At 40.6% G+C, this 17871-nt stretch overlaps 1 protein-coding gene across 2 annotated transcripts in view; it reads left to right on the forward strand.

Annotated features, from left to right (window-relative positions):
- Nucleotides 1–6506: 6506 nt before the first annotated feature.
- Nucleotides 6507–17871, forward strand: part of LOC113018636 (uncharacterized) — a 48098-nt gene continuing 36733 nt past the window's right edge. The window contains exons 1-7 of one of the 2 annotated variants that reach the window (XM_026161827.2): nt 6507–6570; nt 7857–9795; nt 9884–10056; nt 10138–10358; nt 10526–10655; nt 10727–10824; nt 10997–12569. In XM_026161827.2, the coding sequence (XP_026017612.2) occupies nt 7869–9795; nt 9884–10056; nt 10138–10358; nt 10526–10655; nt 10727–10824; nt 10997–11246 (2799 nt within the window). In that variant the 5' untranslated portion in view covers nt 6507–6570; nt 7857–7868 and the 3' untranslated portion in view covers nt 11247–12569. Of the gene's footprint in view, nt 6571–7856; nt 9796–9883; nt 10057–10137; nt 10359–10525; nt 10656–10726; nt 10825–10996; nt 12570–17871 lie in introns of those variants that run through there. The other variant, XM_080298347.1, reaches the window with a different exon arrangement.

The following is a 17871-nucleotide window of genomic DNA, read 5'->3' on the forward strand; positions in this document are numbered from 1 at the left end:
TAGTAGATCAGTTTCCATGTTTAAAGGACTGCCATGGCACACTATATGCAGTTATGTACACTTCAATGAATGGACACAACAATTGAAAAACCTGAATACTGGTCAGTATTTCAATCAGTATCATTGTGACCATAAAAAATAAATATACTCAATTCCAACATCTCAAAAATGTAAGCACATTATATGTCTTGATGCATGCTCAGTTATCCAGGTAAGTACATCCCAAAAGGTTGATTCTGTTCATCTGGACATTTTCAGTGGAAGAAACGTTTCGTCACTCATCCAAGTGACTTCTTCAGTCATATGCACATTGTAGATGCATAAATAACATTTGTTTTAAATCTTTTGCGGAGTTGGCAAAAAGGTTTGTATAACCTTGTGACTGTATAAAGTATGTGAAACATGATACTTGATCTAACAGTACATTGCAAACATTCACAACCACAGACTGGTGTGCTTTATAGTTGTTTTGTCCTCTCTGAGCAAATGTCAACCACTCCGGGATTACAGAGAACTGTATTTAATAAACTGAAATGGGGGACTTACCTAACACTAATATTTCATATAGTACTTCAATCCAATAATGAGTTCAAGGAGTTTGTTTTAAAATATGATGGAACAGAAAACCAAAATGCGAATGTGGAAATAACAGTAGCCAGCTGCTGCCACAAGATGGCGGCAAAGTAAAGGTTGGCTGCAAAGCTTTATGACAGAAGCTGTTTGATAAGAAAGCAGAGAGATCGCTTTACTTTGGGACATTTTGGTCAATGTGTATTATTACATTTGATTAAACAAGCACTGATTTTCCTCCAGGCTTTCTGAAGCTCTGTCAAAGTTTTTCTTTTCGGTCTTTTTCAGTCCAGTCCTTGTACCAAAAAGTTATCTCGTGAAACTGGATGAATGGAGGACAAAAGAATATGTTTCAGATCTAAAAACCCCACTATCTACACCAGCTGAATAGCATCTGAAAGTCATGTCTTTAAGAAACAGACAGAAGTCTAGCAAAGTCTCCACACAGGACCTGAGAGATGCATCTGAACCATCAGCTGATTCATCTACTTTTCATTGAATCAGAAATGATCTCACTGCTGGAACATAGGCTCTGTCATGCTAATCATTGACTTTGAAGTTCCTTAGAATTGCAAACATTCATTATATGCTGTATTTCTGTGTTTTAATAAATCAATTACACCTGGCTAAAGATTTTTTGCACAGTACTGCATATATGATGTGATCCTGTCATCCTTCTGTTAACTGGTTTAAATAACAGAAAGAAAGAGGATTTCCCTTCAAAATCATCAATTTACATTCAGTTTGCAGGAGAACAAAGTGCTGTTTTTGAAGCACTTGCTGTCAGCAAGTGCTGGGTGTCTGGGGGGGCTTGGACCTCTTTCCTATCGGGGTGGGGCTCTTCCAGGGGGCGGGTCTGAGGATTTTTCTACCAGCTATTTTTGTCCAAAGTTAATTGAAACTTGTGTTATATTCATTTATTATTAAAGTGGGGTTCAGCAGGTGGGAGAACTCTAAAATCAGTCGTAGTGGCTCAGCAATGGAAAAAGAATCACAATTTCTACTCAGAGTTCCAGCAGATTTTCTTTGTGTACAGGCTGTGATCAGCTGATCTGGGCTGCTGGTGCTCTGAGCAGTGGCCCCCCACACACACACACACATAAAACATATCAAGGATTGTACATTAACATAAAACTGTTGTCAGAACCACACTGAATTTCGCCAGAGACACACACACACTCACATATGAAGAGAGGGAGAGTATGCATTGTATGCAAATGGCTACCAAACAGCCATCATAATTCGTCATACAATGAGAACAGGACAAATCAACAATTGACAATGACTAATTAATATTAAAATCTGTAACATAATGTATTGTTTGGAGTTTAGTCTGTTACTGTTGCTATTTTTACCATTTCTTTTTGGAGCAACTGTAATCCACATTATTTCCTTAGGGATTAATAAAGTATTCTGATTCTGATTGTTTCAGGATGACCTGCCATTATCCAATGACACATCTGCTTACCTGCATCTTTTGCTCGTTTCTCCTCCTCTTCTTTTCTCTTTTTTCTAAACTGAGCACCTGATGGCTTTGAACTTTTCGTGTCCATCTTACATTGGTTTTAATTTTGCACTCCAGTATGAGCACCCATTCCCCAACCTGAGGATCGCCACAACATAACCTAAGAGACCTACACCTTAGTTCACAGATTCACTTTGTCTAAGGTGTATTTCTGGGATTTCACACAACCCAGGATTCAAATCATGAATACATAATGGGCTTGGATTTACAACATTATGAATGAAATGTGCTCTATTTGGAAGCAGCAGGGCTCTCCTCCCCTTTCAACAGGTTGTGTATGAGACTTTAAATCATCAAACTGTAAATTTTAAATAGTTATTGATCCTTTACCCCGAGTCCTAAAGTGTATATTTATTTTCTTACTCTTCTTATATTTATTGTTTGTTTACTTGCACTGCTGTAACTGGAGCCTCGCCGTCTCGTCTCTCTATATACTGGACTGTATGTAGCGGAGATGACAATAAAGTTTACTTTGACTTCGGCAGTGAGCAGGCGCACCGAGGGCTCTCGCGCTCACTTTGAACATATAGAATTTCGAAAAAACATCGGTGCAAATTATAAGTCTGTATCATAATGTCTGGTGTTTTTGTGTTTGTTGTTTTGTTTTTATTCTGTTTTATTTTGCGAGTTAGTTATTAGTTAGTTATTAGATGCCGTTCCAGCCAGCCAGAGAATCCCCCACCGTCCTCTTACACCCAGCAAATGGGCGATAGAAAACCGATCCGTGCCTATGCCATTCCCACTATGCGCTGGCTGATGTCGGGGCAGCATGAGTAGGAGCAATTTTTTATTTTTATTTTGCCGATGCCCGTGATGCCGCCCCCCACCACGATGCCGCCCCGGGCAACCGCCCGTGTCGCCCGTATCTAAAACCGCTACTGGCTCTGAGGTTTATTGCTCCTTGTGGATTTACACACCTGAATTTAACAAGAAGTAAGCAGGTGTTTTATGAGTTGTCCAGGCTGATTTCCATCATCTACACTGACAGCACACTGTTTATCTTGTGTTTATACTAAACAGTATGAAGGGTACTCAGTGAATAAATCTAAGCATCGTCAGCTCAAAATCATCTCAGCTGCACTTGATGTGACCCAACTCTCACCATGAGCACCACAACCACCGTGCACCAGTCCAACACACTGCTTTACTTTAAACTGCGAGCTGCAAGCCAGTTTATCCTGTACTGAACTGTAGATTATTTTCATGCAACCTTTATAGTTAGTCTAGCTTAGTTTGTTTTGCAGCACTTTTCAATATATTGAAAAATGTAATGTCACATGTACAGATCCAATATGTGATTTTAAAACGTGAGGACTTACATATAATATTTAAACTTCCAGTTTATCAAATCCTACTCAGCAGTCCTTACCTTTAAATCGAACCTCTCTCCTTCCTCTGCTCTCCTGTCTTTCTTATCTTTCTCCATCTCTGAGTGAAAAACAGCAGCTGGACCGTTCACTAGCAGCACACTTCAAACACCACCACTCACAACCACTAGCACTTTATATAGCCTCTGTAGAAACTACCTACACCCTCACTTATCTTAACTGCACTACTGTATAGCTCTGTGTAAATAATCATTCTGTACATTCAATAATCTTTAATCCAACAACTGTTACAACTTGCATAGTTCCCATTTCTGTATAGCTGTATATCTCAGATTTCTGTAAAGTTATTTATTTCATATTCTGTATAGTTTTTCATATTTATATCCTGTTCATAGCCTGTACATAGCTTGTACTCACTACAGCCTGTACATACTTAGTTATAGAATATTCACAACATACTTCATACCGTGTACATTATAACATACCATAATAGACCCATTTCTGTAATATACTTACATATCTATACTATTGCTAATATATATTGTAATATATCTATATCACTAAAGCACTTCTGGATGGATGCAAACTGCATTTCGTTGCCCTGTACCTGTGCATGTGCAATGACAATAAAGTTGAATTCTATTCTATTCTATTCAAAGATTGTGTTTGCTGATGTTTGTTGAGCTGATGGAAATGTTGCATCTGAAACGACCTGCTACTTAAAAAGATTGTCCTCTTTATGCTCCTCTCACTCCTCTTTTGTATTCCTGGCTAGATGCTGAAGTACAGCAACTGCCTCTTGTTCTGCACCCTTTTGTTCTTTTTATGCTAATGGAAGGAGTTGAAAGAAGAAGAAGAACATTTTATTTTTTAATCTGAGTTTCTTAATGTTTTCAGAATTTTAAATTCTTCTCAGGCTGCCACACTGAAAGATTCATGGAAGCAAAACTAATAACTTAGAAACACTGACAGCCTTAGCTGTGTTTTAAAGTCTTCATGTGTAAAAGGATCCCTGTGTTCACACATGTTAGCAACTCATTCCCAGATATCAGTGTTGGAGAACTATAGCCAGTTCAGGCTCATTTGGTGTTTCACTTATTGTACCAAAAACCGTGTTTAAACTATTAAATTACACTCTGTACACCTGTTCTAAGGAGTTTTGGGTAAGGCCATCTATGAATGCTATTATAATTACATGAAATTAAAAATGTTGAATTCCATGTTAAAATGTAAAATAATGATTTTAGTACTTAGAAAAGGTTTGGGAGTCCTTTTAAAAGTAATACAATATGTTTAATAGGTTTAAAAGGGAAGTGAATGTATTTGTGATCAGTAGCTGGATTGATAGAAGTTGCGACTGAAAGTACAAGAAGTTTGTGTAGGTGTGTATGTATGAATGACCATCTGCTCGACAGTCTTTGTTGATGTGCATATTTTGTGGAGTGACTGTGAGGAGCTGGGGACATTTCTGCTCCAAGCCACCGTTCAGCTGCTCACTTTTGTTTTATTTCAAGAGCCCACACCATCTCAGACATCTCTGATGATCACTCTGCATTCCTTCACACATAACTGTATATGTAGAGAAAACATGCCCTCCACCCTCTGGAAACATGTGAATACAGAGCCGATGGAAGCAGTATAAAAACATGACGTTAAAAAGACATCCACAACTACCACACTTGGACTATAAATAGCTGGTACACGGAGGTCCTCTGGATTTCAACATCAGACGTTCTGTAGACACAGTGAACCAAAACTGCACGTTCAAAAATTAAATATAAAAGATCTCACCCCAATGTCACTGATCGCAGTGGGTACTAACAAATGACTGTAGAAAAATGCTTCAATGTGAATGTTATCAAACATTTTTTTGTAAGATTTTGGTTTACACTTGAATGTTACTCTAATGATATAGGCCTACGCTAAGATTTATCAGTTAATTATCAATAAATGTATGAAAATATGATCGTAAATTGTGTTTTATCATGTGTTAATCATTGGAGTTGTCAATGGGTTTATGATACAGTATCGATTAAAACTCAGAAAAAAATATGAATCACTTTTTTAAGGGAAACTACAATAGAATGTGAATAAATAGAACAAAATAGAATAGTCTTTTACCGTCTGTATTGTCACATATACAATGAAACTGTGTTGTTGTTGGGTTTTTTTGGCTCTTTAAAAAAAAAAAATAACAGAAAAGAAATAATATTTATTAAACAAAGATGTCAGTGTGAGCTATATGAGGGCAAGAATTGGACCAAAAGTGCAGGAAAGCAGAAAACTCAAAAACAGCTTTATTGCTAAGTTTCTAAAGAAATAAAAGCAGGTTTAGGAGCAACAACCCCCAAAATAACTCTTCTCAGATAACACACAAAAAAGGAACACAGCTGAGCGAGAGAACACAACAAAGGCAAGGGAAGATTGAGACAATATATAAGACACACAAACAGCCAACAGGTGAGAAGACAGTTGAAACTAAAATAAAGAATCCGGGAAAGTAGAATTGAACACAAAGCACACGAGACACGAGACTTTCAGAATAACACAGGAAATAACTAAGACTGAAACCTGGATTAAGACACACAAACTTGAAACAGACAAGAGAAACAAGAGAAAAGAAACAGAATGGAAATATAAAAGGACGAGACAAATCTAACAACTAAAGCAAGCAGAGAACAAAAGGCACAGAATACAGGATCATAATAAGCACCAAGAAACTAAATAAAACTCTGTAACCACAAGGCTAAGTAACAATAAACAATAAAGGACCAAAATACAAGATTATAAAAAACACAAACTAGAAACCCCCTCATCATCCCCAAAACTCAAAACCCTGAGTACAAGGCCAAGGGACCATTACAGAACATTGGAGGTTTACTCTTTGAAAAACATGTTACCAACTGTAGCAGGATGTTTGCTGCCAGCAAAATCTTCATATTTGATAATACCGCTGTAAGGAATAAATCATTAACCTGCAGGCTAGGTTGGCAGCAGCAGTACAAAAATATCTTGTATCTTGACATACACTCAACCCCACCCACTCCCTATCTAACAATTTTGCTGTATGTGTTGTATAAATGGGAGGAGCCAGAAGATACCTGAGACCTTGACCTAAATGTAACAGCTGTACTTTACGTCGACGCTGTAAGTTCATTTTCTTACAATCCTCTGATTGTTTTTTTTTTTAGCCTTATTGAGAAAAGACTGAAAAAACTGGGAGAGAGAGAGCAGAGGGCAGACAGGCAGTAAAAGACATTGGGGTGGATTTGTTTCCGGGCTCTGCTATAGCCTTACAGCATGTGGGTCACATGCTCAGTCAGGTCGACTGTACCGGCGCCTTACATATATGTGTGTGTGTGTGTGTGTGTGTACACACACAAAAGTATTGTAAAATAACCTCTGCTTGCTTAAGAAAAGCACTGAGCTAACGGGGAGTGTTGGGTTGTAATTTGATCCCATTTGCAATGTTTGGGTTGGGTTATGTTTGTTCACTTTGTTCAACAAGGAAGTTCAAAGTTTAAGTGGTATGGCAACCCTTGTCTAAGATATCGTTGTTAAGAATATACTTCAGTATCTGAGGGATTTTGCGATTAAGAACCCGTGTAAATTGTCTCCAAATACAAATGCACTACTTTATATTGTAATATAACATTACATAGTCCGCTGCCCTCATGACCCAGCCCCATATAAGCGGAAGAAGATGGATAGATAATATTGCGTTTATTATTTGTGTCCAAACCTGTTGCTCTCTATTCCGAGTTGATATTTTTGTCACGGTTGTTAAAGAGTGGACTCCTGCGCGGAGCTCAGAAATAAAGACAGTGCGTTTATTTACAGTGCAGCAAGGTGACAACAGTTCAAATGTGCAACAATGGTGATAGTGCGTCCTTCCTTCCGTGTAAGCCCGTGCGTGGTAGTGAGTGCCCGTCTCTCCTCCAAGTGCTTCCTTTGTGTCCGTGAATCCTCCATCAATCCCTGGGTGAACACACACGACAGCAAAATGAGTACGAAGATCAGACAGCACTTCAATCACGCTAGCGGCTCGAAAACACTACCAGGCTTACTGCGATACTCCAGCACTGTCTGTCGCTCAGCCACACCATTAAGTAGCCGGTCCGAAGGTGGTAGTAGATTGGCAGCAGCCGGTGGATTGACTGCAGGTGCGGCAGCTCCGGGCGACAGCACTACGGGTCGGAGGTAGCCTGTTGCTTGGTTACCCCCTAACACATGACAGCGGAGCCGGAGGGGAAGACAGGGCGATAGGAGAGACACATACACACGCACACAAATATACACACTGGCACGTCCACCGGTCAGGGCGCCGCCAGATCCTGACAATTTTTGCACAGAATTTTGTTTAGGTTTCTGAAACCAAGCAGAACCAAATTCAGTATCACTTTGCTAATATTAATTCTTTCTCTCTTCCACAGGCAAGCAAAGAAATGAATTTTCCAGTGGCACAGTTTCAACTGACACTCCCCCAACCAACAGACACACATCCTGTAGTACAGTGTATATTTAACGATAACCGCAGAGAGCTCATGAAGTTACTGAGGGACAATAACATTAATCGACTTTACCCTTCTAGAGAGTGGAAGGAATGCATAACACCATTGATTGCTGCTGTTGTAAAACACAACAGATATTTATGTACTTATCTTTTGAAAAAGGGTGCAGACCCAAATATACCTTCTCAGTGTGGCTGGACACCTTTGGATTATGTCTCACTTTCCAAAGCTCCACTTTTTTTTGTGGAGAAACTTCTAGAAGCAAAAGCTGATCCAAATGGATGCTCTAGTTTCATGCCACTACTTACTGCTGCCAACAATGACAGAGAAGATGTCGTAAACATGCTCCTCTCTGCTGGTGCATTGGTAGCACTCTTACCTATAACTCATCCTGAGCATTCAGTTCACAACAGAAGATTATCTGAGATGATTCATAAAATTGCATCCAAAGGAAATGAACTCTGCTCCAAAATCAAATATTTTTTGGATGCTAGAATTGCTATTCCTGAAAAAACACCTGAAGAAGTGTTCAGAAATGTTAACAGTCAGATGCTGTTGGAAAATCCTCAGGACCATTTAACCATGATTGAACTTCTCTTTACTGTTACAGGGCGACATGCAGATAAATACTGCCAGGCGTGTATTAAATGGCTAAAGGAAACTGAAAATGTGAATACTTACATTGCAGGTGCAGCCAGTCGTTTTCCAAACATCCCTAAGACACATGTAAAGCTGGCAGTTAAAAGTTTAAATGCAGTTTTCTGCACAATGGATGACATAACAAATGAGCATGCAGTAGCTATAATTCCACAACTACTGAAACAGCTTGACTCACAAGACAGTGGTGTTCGTGAATCAGTGCTGCAAACACTGTATGTAATAACACAGAAAACAAAAGGCACACAGGACTGGGACTTAGACTTCTTCAAGAATTTATGCAGAACAGTTGCCCCTTTTGTAAATGAGAAGCTCTCGACTAACATCAGGGTCTATACATACGGTATATTGGCAAACCTACGGTTAATCGAACAGGCAGCTAACATTTTTACATCAGTGGGTGTAACTTCAGTGCCCGAGGACATACTGACATCAGCTGATATGAAAATGAATGAAAAGCTAAAAGAGGTGCTGAGAAGTCTGAAAGAATATCTGAGCAAACCAAACTCAGAATGTGAGGGAAATGCAGCATCGTCTGTGCCCAAGAAGAAAAAGAAGAAAAAGAAGAAGAAAAAGAAGGAAAAGACACAAAAGCAAGAAGATCTAAATGATGAAGTTTCCACTGCAGCAACTGATCCAACAACAAAAGTTCCTGTTTTAGAATCAACTTCAAATGTAAAGCCTTTTGAATACAGCATCATTGAAAAATCAGAAAAACAAAAATGGCTTTCAATCAGCGAGAGGTGGAAGGAGAAACTGGAGAAACTTGCTGTCTCAGATGACAGTAAAATATCCAGAATCAGAAGCATTATTTATGTGAATGATGCAGAATTCAGAATAGCGAAGGGAAGTGATGGTACTGAAGTCTTCTTGGGGCTGAGAGAGGACGGCACAGAAGTTGCCATTAAGAGAATGTCTAAAAGCAACTATGAAGAGCTGAAGAACGAAGAAGTAATTCTACGACATCCTGAACTCGATCATCCTCATATCGTACGATATGTTGATGCTGCAGAGGACGAGAACTTTGGATATCTTTGTCTGCAACTTTGTGAATACACCCTGGAAGAATATATCAGGAACAATGACCATGACCCACTGATGTTAAAGAAACTTGTCAAACAAGTTCTTGAAAGTCTAAAGGTGCTTCACTGTGGAAATCCTAAAATTATTCACCGAGATCTCAAACCCCAGAACGTTTTGATTGGTAAGACACGATTAAATTTCAGGAAAAAAAAAACATTTTAATTAATGTTTACCAGATATGATTTTATTTAATATCATTCCTCCTGCAGATGTTACTGGGAGGGCGAGATTAGCTGATTTTGGCATAAGCAGACGCTTACTCAAAGGCCAAACAACTTTATGTACACGCAGTGCAGGAACCAAATGTTGGATGGCCCGAGAGACTTTAGCAGAAGAAGCAGAAGAATCTGTGATATCATACAAGTCAAGCACTGACATCCAGGTAAAGTCTGAACACAAACTTGATTAACTGAAAAATGACATGGTAAACATACCTAAACTGATAATATGTGTTGTTATTAAGGTTGCAGGCATGCTGATCTATTATATTCTCTCTGGAGGCCACCATCCATTTGGCAAATCCTTTGAATGTGAGTTCAACATTCACAGAGGGAAGTACAGTTTGGATCACATTCAAGATGTGGTGGCAAAGGATCTCATCGAGTGGATGATCAACAAAGAGCCAAAGGACAGACCCAAAGTAGAAGAATGCTTAAACCATCCCTTCTTCTGGACTTCTGAAAAGTGAGGGAATTATTGACAATTAATAAAAATCATATTTTTATGATTCTTGATTTCTGCCTGTCAAAGAGGGATACAGATGTTCAAAAAAATTTAAATGCTCAATGCTGCTTTTTTTGCATTTATTTATTATTATTTTTTATATTTATTTTTAATCATTTCCTTTCCAGGAAAACTGAATACTTGAGAAAGATCGGTAACAGAGACGACGTCGCAAACTATAGAAAGGCTGAACAGGAGCTGATTGATTCTGTAGAAAAATGTGCTGTGGACGGATCCTTTAAGCAGTGGAAAAATAAGGTGACTGTAACATCAAATATCAAATGTCTAGATTCCTAAAATCTGCTTCATAACCAATGTTTTTGTTGCAGTTTCCACAAGAGCTGGTTCAGAAATTGGAAGGTAAAAAGCCCTACACTGAAAACACGTTGGGATTACTGCGCTTTACACGCAATCTCCATGAACATTAGTGAGTTAAACTAAATGATTCTATCTATCTATCTATCTATCTATCTATCTATCTATCTATCTATCTATCTATCTATCTATCTATCTATCTATCTATCTATCTATCTATCTATCTATCTATCTATCTATCTATCATATCTATCATACAGTAATAAAACCTTCCTTGTTCACAGTGCCAAGGAAACAGCCCAAATTGATGTTCTGGTATTGTTTCCTGATCTCTTTGGGAGTATTTACACATTTGCAAAAAACCAAGGCTGGAATTTAGAGACACCATTAAAGGAGATGTTTCAAAGAGAAAACAGCGAGGATATTAGCACAGTTTTGATGATGTCATCTAAAAGCACGGAGGAGTCCCTGGGTGTCCCTGTTCAAGAGTCTCAACCCAGTGAAGTCAAAGTTGTCAGCAGCCATAAAAAATAAAATAATAACTGCAAGTAGAGCAGAGATGTCATGTTGGTGTGCCTCCTGCTGCTTTGTTAGTTCTTAAGGCATCACGACAGAAGACACTGATCTGCTGTGGTGATCCACATGTTTGCACATAGTTGCTGTTCCTCACACAGCCCTACATTTCACCAGCACTAATAATGCACCAACTTGAAGTTAGATTTGTGCCTTCATGGAGCCACGACCATGACTGGTTCAGTCTCAGTCTCAGACCAATACCCTGAGACTGAGACTGAACCAGCTAAATGGATTTTAGACACGGTGTATGATTTATACTGTCTTGTGTAAAACAAGTGCCTGATGTTTTTAAAAAAGTAGTTATTGATTTTTAAAAGTATGAAAGAAATAGATTAGAATTACTATTTTTCGAGTCTCTTTGATTTAATTTTGTTTTTGTGAGGTTGTGTACTGTATTTACACACAGTTATGCTACTTTTAGGTTGTAGTTTCTAATTCATTCATACATTCATTAAGAAACACAAGAAGAAACAATGAGGTGTACTTAAAGAGTGGAACTTGGTAAGATCGGTAGCAAACAGAGATCTAGCTCTAGAAAAAATACCATTATATTTTTATTCAGTTAATCTTCATTGTAATGTTAATGTAGCCAGGTGGAAGGTCGATATTATGGGACATGCCACTGGATGGCGCTGTTTCTTTGGGGGTCATGCACTGTATGTATTTGAGTTCACACTTGTATTATACTATCTCTGTGGGTAAGAGGGAAAATGTACCTTGTTAACTGTTTAATCTTGGCTCTGTATCTTAGCAGGAGAAGCCATGTTTGTTTTATTTCTGTATGCGTTTATATCAGACACAAAATGATGCTAGACATCCTTGAGTTCCAGATATAGAGACATTTTTGATTTCTTCCACAAATACAAAGGTAATAAAGGAGCAGCAGTTTACACTATTATAGTTTTAAATACTTCCATTTCTGATCGCAGCCTTTCACAGATTATAAACAGAATAAATACGTTGGACATGCCTTTTGCTTTGTGGAAATTACCTCGAGCCTATGACAGATTCAAACTGTACAAACATGTATGTCACATAGTAATTGAAAAAATCTTTGTACTTAATATTAAGAGCCACAAGTGGCTTTAGTAAATATTATGAGTTTGAGATTTTAACCATGCAGGGTTTTTTTTTCTAGTGAATGGTACTGCAAATTTGCAACACATATACATTACACATATTTAAGAAACATGATTTCGTATTTTGTTTCTTGTCATGTTTTCTAAAGCAAAATACAAAGTAAACAGTAGATTGATTCTTTCTGTGTAAAATCTGTAAAACTGACTGTAGGACGTGTCCCTTCATGGTTTTTTGTTGAATTTTAAATCTTTTCACCACAATACAAAGTAAAAGTAAAGCCTAGTTTTCTTTTGTTTCAGCTATTTTGCACTTTAAAGGTCTGAGAACTAAAATATAAACTACACTTTAAGTTTTATTATTATTATTATTTAACCTCCTAAGACCCGAACTCTTCCACGGCATGCATTTTTAATTTCTCTTTGATATTTGGGCATATTGGGACCCGATGAATGTAAAAACAAAGAATTACCAGATTATATTTTTGTTTCTAAGAAAAATGAGAGCCACATATGAGGATATTCATTTAAAATTGTGATAGAACCGTTGCAGTATAATGTCCTTGTAAGTGGATATCAGGCCCTTGTAGAGCAAGATTTAGTATTTTGGTCTAATTAACCCAAAATGTGATGTCCACATATGTGGACGCCAGGTCCTAGGAGGTTAATTGTAATTTTTTTCTTATTATTCCATAACAGTGTGCGATAAAAGGTAATTACAGACTTTATGCCTGTGGTAGGACTTGACTTAAGCGGTCAAAGAAGTGCAGGAGACTGATGCTGTCCAGTGTAGCAAGTGATTTATTCACCATTTTGTGACCCAAACAATATTTACAAAGAAACAAATAAGAAACTCAACTCTATAATTAACTCAGTTCAAATAAACAAAACTGAACTTAAATCAACGGAAATTAAGGTCAAACTGCACACAGCTACACTGACCTGAATCTTTTTCTTGAAACACCTGAGTTCTGCTTAAATAGTCCACTTAACCAAACAATTTCTCCTCTGGACTATTCCATTCAGTAGGTAGGTAAGATGAACATGATTATATTCAAACTTCTACTACTCCTCTTTACTGGCAACATAAACTCTGTGGTGTAATCAATACATATTACAACAATAAATCTATTCATAAACCCTCTAAAATCAACTTTATTAAATTATAAGAGTTCTTCCCCTCTCGCACTTGGTCTCTTCCTGTGACCTCAGATGAACCCAGAAGCTATAAAGCAGGAAGTAAAACTACATTTCCTCCTTTTGTTTCTGGAAGACAGGTAGGTAAGGTAAGTTCTAAACAATACAAATTAACAGTTGAAATAAAGAACATGTTAACTTAACAAACTTGTAGGGATTGATTTAAACCAAGATGTTATATTATATAATCTGTAAAAGTGCAAAACATAAACAAACCCGGGATAGTAGATGTTTGCCTGTTGCAGATTACATGTGAAATATGGTTAAATCAAAACAAGAACGTTAACTAAGAATATAGACAAATGGTCTTCTCACCCACTTTGTCACACTCCCCCCTCTTATGACCGTTACTCCTCTGAGTCACGGGACAGGAAATCAGCAATGACATTCTTATGTCCGGGTCTATACTGGACCTGGAAACGAAAAGGCTGGAGAGATAAATACCATCTTGTTATCCTGGCATTAGTGTCTTTCATATTATGAATCCATTGCATCAGTCTCAATGATCAGTCTCAAGAACAAACTCTTTCCCAACGTGATAATATCTTTTTGGTGTCTAGAGCCCATTTGATCGCCAATGCTTCCTTTTCAATGGTCGAATACCTCATTTCCCTTGGAAAAAATTTTCGGCTGATGTTCTGGACAGGCAACTGCTGCCCTTCCTCTCCTTGCAGTAAAACAGTTCCCAGACCCACCTCAGAGGCATCCGTTTGTACTGTAAAGGGAAGGTTAAAATCTGGACACTGCAAAACAGGTTTCTGACACAGTCTTTCAAATCATTAAATGCATTCTCACCATCTTTCGTCCACCTGATCTTTGTAGGACTAGATTTTCTTGTCATGTCATTCAATAAAGCTGCTCTTGATGAAAAATTTGGAATTAGTCGACGGTACCAACCCATCCATCCATCCATCCATCTTCATCCGCTTTATCCGGGGCCGGGTCGCGGGGGCAGCAGCCTAAGCAAAGAGGCCCAGACCTCCCTCTCCCTAGCCACCTCCTCCAGCTTATCCGGGGGAATACCAAGGCGTTCCCAGGCCAGCCCAGAGATATAATCTCTCCAGCGTGTCCTGGGTCTGCCCCGGGGCCTCCTCCCGGTGGGACATGCCTGGAACACCTCACCCAGGAGGCGCCCAGGGGGCATCCTTGTCAGATGCCCGAACCACCTCAGCTGGCTCCTTTCGATGTGGAGCAGCAGCTGCTCTACTCTGAGCCCCTCCCGGATGGCCGAACTTCTCACCCTATCTCTAAGGGAGAGGCCAGCCACCCTTCGGAGGAAGCTCATTTCCGCCGCTTGTATCCGCGATCTCGTTCTTTCGGTCACTACCCACAGCTCGTGGCCATAGGTGAGGGTAGGGACGTAGATCGACCGGTAAATTGAGAGCTTCGCTTTTACACTCAGCTCCCTCTTCACCACGACGGACCGGTGCAGCGTCCGCATTACTGCAGCTGCAGCCCCAATCTGTCTGTCGATCTCCGGCTCCCTTCTCCCATCACTCGCGAACAAGACCCCGAGATACTTGAACTCCTCCACTTGGGGCAGGAACTCATCCCCGACCCGGAGTGGGCACTCCACCGTTTTCCGGCTGAGAACCATGGCCTCAGATTTGGAGGTGCTGATCCTCATTCCCGCTGCTTCACACTCGGCTGCGAACCGTTCCAGTGCGAGCTGGAGGCCCTCACCCAATGAAGCCAGCAGAACCACATCATCTGCAAAAATCAGAGATGAGATTCTGAGGCCACCAAAGCGAAAGCCCTCCGCCACTTGGCTGCGCCTAGAAATTCTGTCCATAAAAATTATGAACAGAACCGGAGACAAAGGGCAGCCCTGGCGGAGCCCATCACCCACCGGGAACGAGTCCGACTTATTGCCGGCAATGCGAACCAAGCTCTTGCAACGGTTGTATAGGGATCGAATGGCCCGTAGCAATGGGCCAGACACCCCATATTCCCGCAACACCTCCCACAGGACACCCCAAAGGACATGGTCGAATGCCTTCTCCAAGTCCACAAAACACATGTAGACTGGTTGGGCAAACTCCCATGCACCCTCAAGTATCCTGGAGAGGATAAAGAGCTGGTCCAGTGTTCCGCGACCAGGACGAAAACCGCATTGTTCCTCCTGTATCCGAGGTTCGACTAACGGACGAACTCTCCTTTCCAGCACCCTGGCATAGACTTTCCCAGGGAGGCTGAGGAGTGTGATCCCCCTGTAGTTGGAACACACCCTCCAGTCCCCCTTCTTAACCACCCCGGTCTGCCAGTCCACAGGTACTGCCCCTGATCTCCACGCAACATTGCAGAGGCGTGTCAACCAGGACAACCTCCTGCGGGTGGTGGGCCTGCGGGAGGATGGGCCCATGTCTCCTCTTCGGGCTGTGCCCGGCCGGGCCCCATGGACTAAGGCCCGGCCACCAGACGCTCGCCCTCGGGCACCCTCCCCGGGCCTGGCTCCAGGGCGGGGCCCCGGTAACCCTATCCCGGGCAGGGTAAACTGTTCCCTCGGTGTCCTTTTCATAAGGGTCTTATGAATCGCTCTTTGTCTGGTCCCTCACCCAGGGCCAGTTTGCCATGGGAGACCCTACCAGGGGGCAAAAGCCCCCAGACAACATAGCCCCTGGGATCCCTGGGACACACAAACCCCTCCACCACGATAAGGTAGCGATTCAAGGAGGGGTTAGCGGTACCAACCCACTAATCCCAAAAATGATCTCAACCTTTTCTTTGTGTTTGGCAAGAGTGCTGCAGCAACTGCATCCACTTTTCCCACCTGAGGGCGAATGCCTCCACCCCCTATTACATAACCCAGGTACTGCACCTTGGGCTTGGCGATGTGACATTTCTTGGCATTTATGACAAGTCTAGCATTTGTGATACGTCGAAACACATCAGCAAGATGTTTCAGATGATCTTCCCATGTACCACTATAAACAACAATGTCATCAATGTATGCAGCTGCATATTGTTCTGCACCCTTTCACACTCGATCCACCAACCTTTGGAATGTAGCTGGTGCTCCATGCAAACCAAAGGTCATCACTGTGAATCTAAACAGTCCACTTGGCACTCTGAATGTTGTTAAGTCCTTAGATGAGTCTGTCAAGGGAACCTGCCAATAACCTTTACAGAGGTCAAGGGTAGTCAGAAACTTAGCACTTCCCAAACGATCAATTAGTTCATCAACCCTCGGCATTGGATAAGGATCAAAACAGACACAGAATTTAACTTAGAAAAGTTTACACAAAATCTAAGCTTAGGATGTCTGTGAAGGTTCTCAGTCATCCAGGTCATCGTAGTCAAAGGAGCTTGCAAAGAAAAGCGTTACTTGAAGACGTTTCACCTCTCATCCGAGAAGCTTCTTCAGTTCTAAGGTCAAATGGTGGAGAGTCCCAGATATAAACCTAGTGGGAGTAACCCCCCACAGAGGGACAAAAGGACCCCCTGATGATCCTCTAATCACCTGAGCCAAGGTGTGAAACTGGGTGTGGGTCCCAATCAGCCAGAGTTTCGGGTGAGTTCATTGTGAAACCTGGCCCCACCTTATCATGCGAATTCCTGAGGTCAGATGGCCCAGGATGTGAGTGGGCGTTAAGGCATCTGGGAAAGGATCTCAAAACTGGATTATAGATGGCAGAGAGTTGGTGTGGTAAACCCCCGCCTCTGTTCAAAGATGGTCGCTCACAGTGGACATAGATGGCTTTTTTCACTCCTCTTTCAAACCATCTGTCCTCTCTGTCCAAAATGTGAACATTGGCATCCTCGAAAGAGTGTCCTTTATCCTTAAGATGCAGATGGACTGCTGAGTCTTGTCTTGTCACCTCCACAGGACCCACCCTCCCACCCTTCTATTTCCTCAAGAATTTAATAATAAACACAATTGGCTGCATTTTAAATGTGTCTGATCAATGTCTTCATTCAAGAATGAATTGTCTTTGTTACGGAGTCATGTGTATTTTGTGTTTTCCTCGGGCTGGTGATCCTCACAGTTGTTCAGCCAAGAATTCCAGATTAGCAGCAATAACTTCAATTCATTGACATTTGCAAGCATTCCTTTATACACAGCATTTCAGTCAGGTCGAGGTCTGGCCCTTCCAAACAAGCCATACTTGTTTGGTCTTTTTCTAATTAAACTGTCACGAATGTTAACATTTAACATGCTGTCTGAGGCCTGTAGAGGCTCATTGCCTCATTGGCTAATGCACAAGTTTAATTCAAGGTAAGCAGAGTTTTATTGTCAACCCAACAACATGCACTCAAGCATACAGTGCGACGAAATATCATCGTCCTGGATCAAAGGTGCAAACTGTAAA

Source organism: Astatotilapia calliptera, chromosome 3 (genome assembly GCF_964374335.1).
Source record: "Astatotilapia calliptera chromosome 3, fAstCal68.1, whole genome shotgun sequence".
Lineage (NCBI taxonomy): Eukaryota > Metazoa > Chordata > Actinopteri > Cichliformes > Cichlidae > Astatotilapia > Astatotilapia calliptera.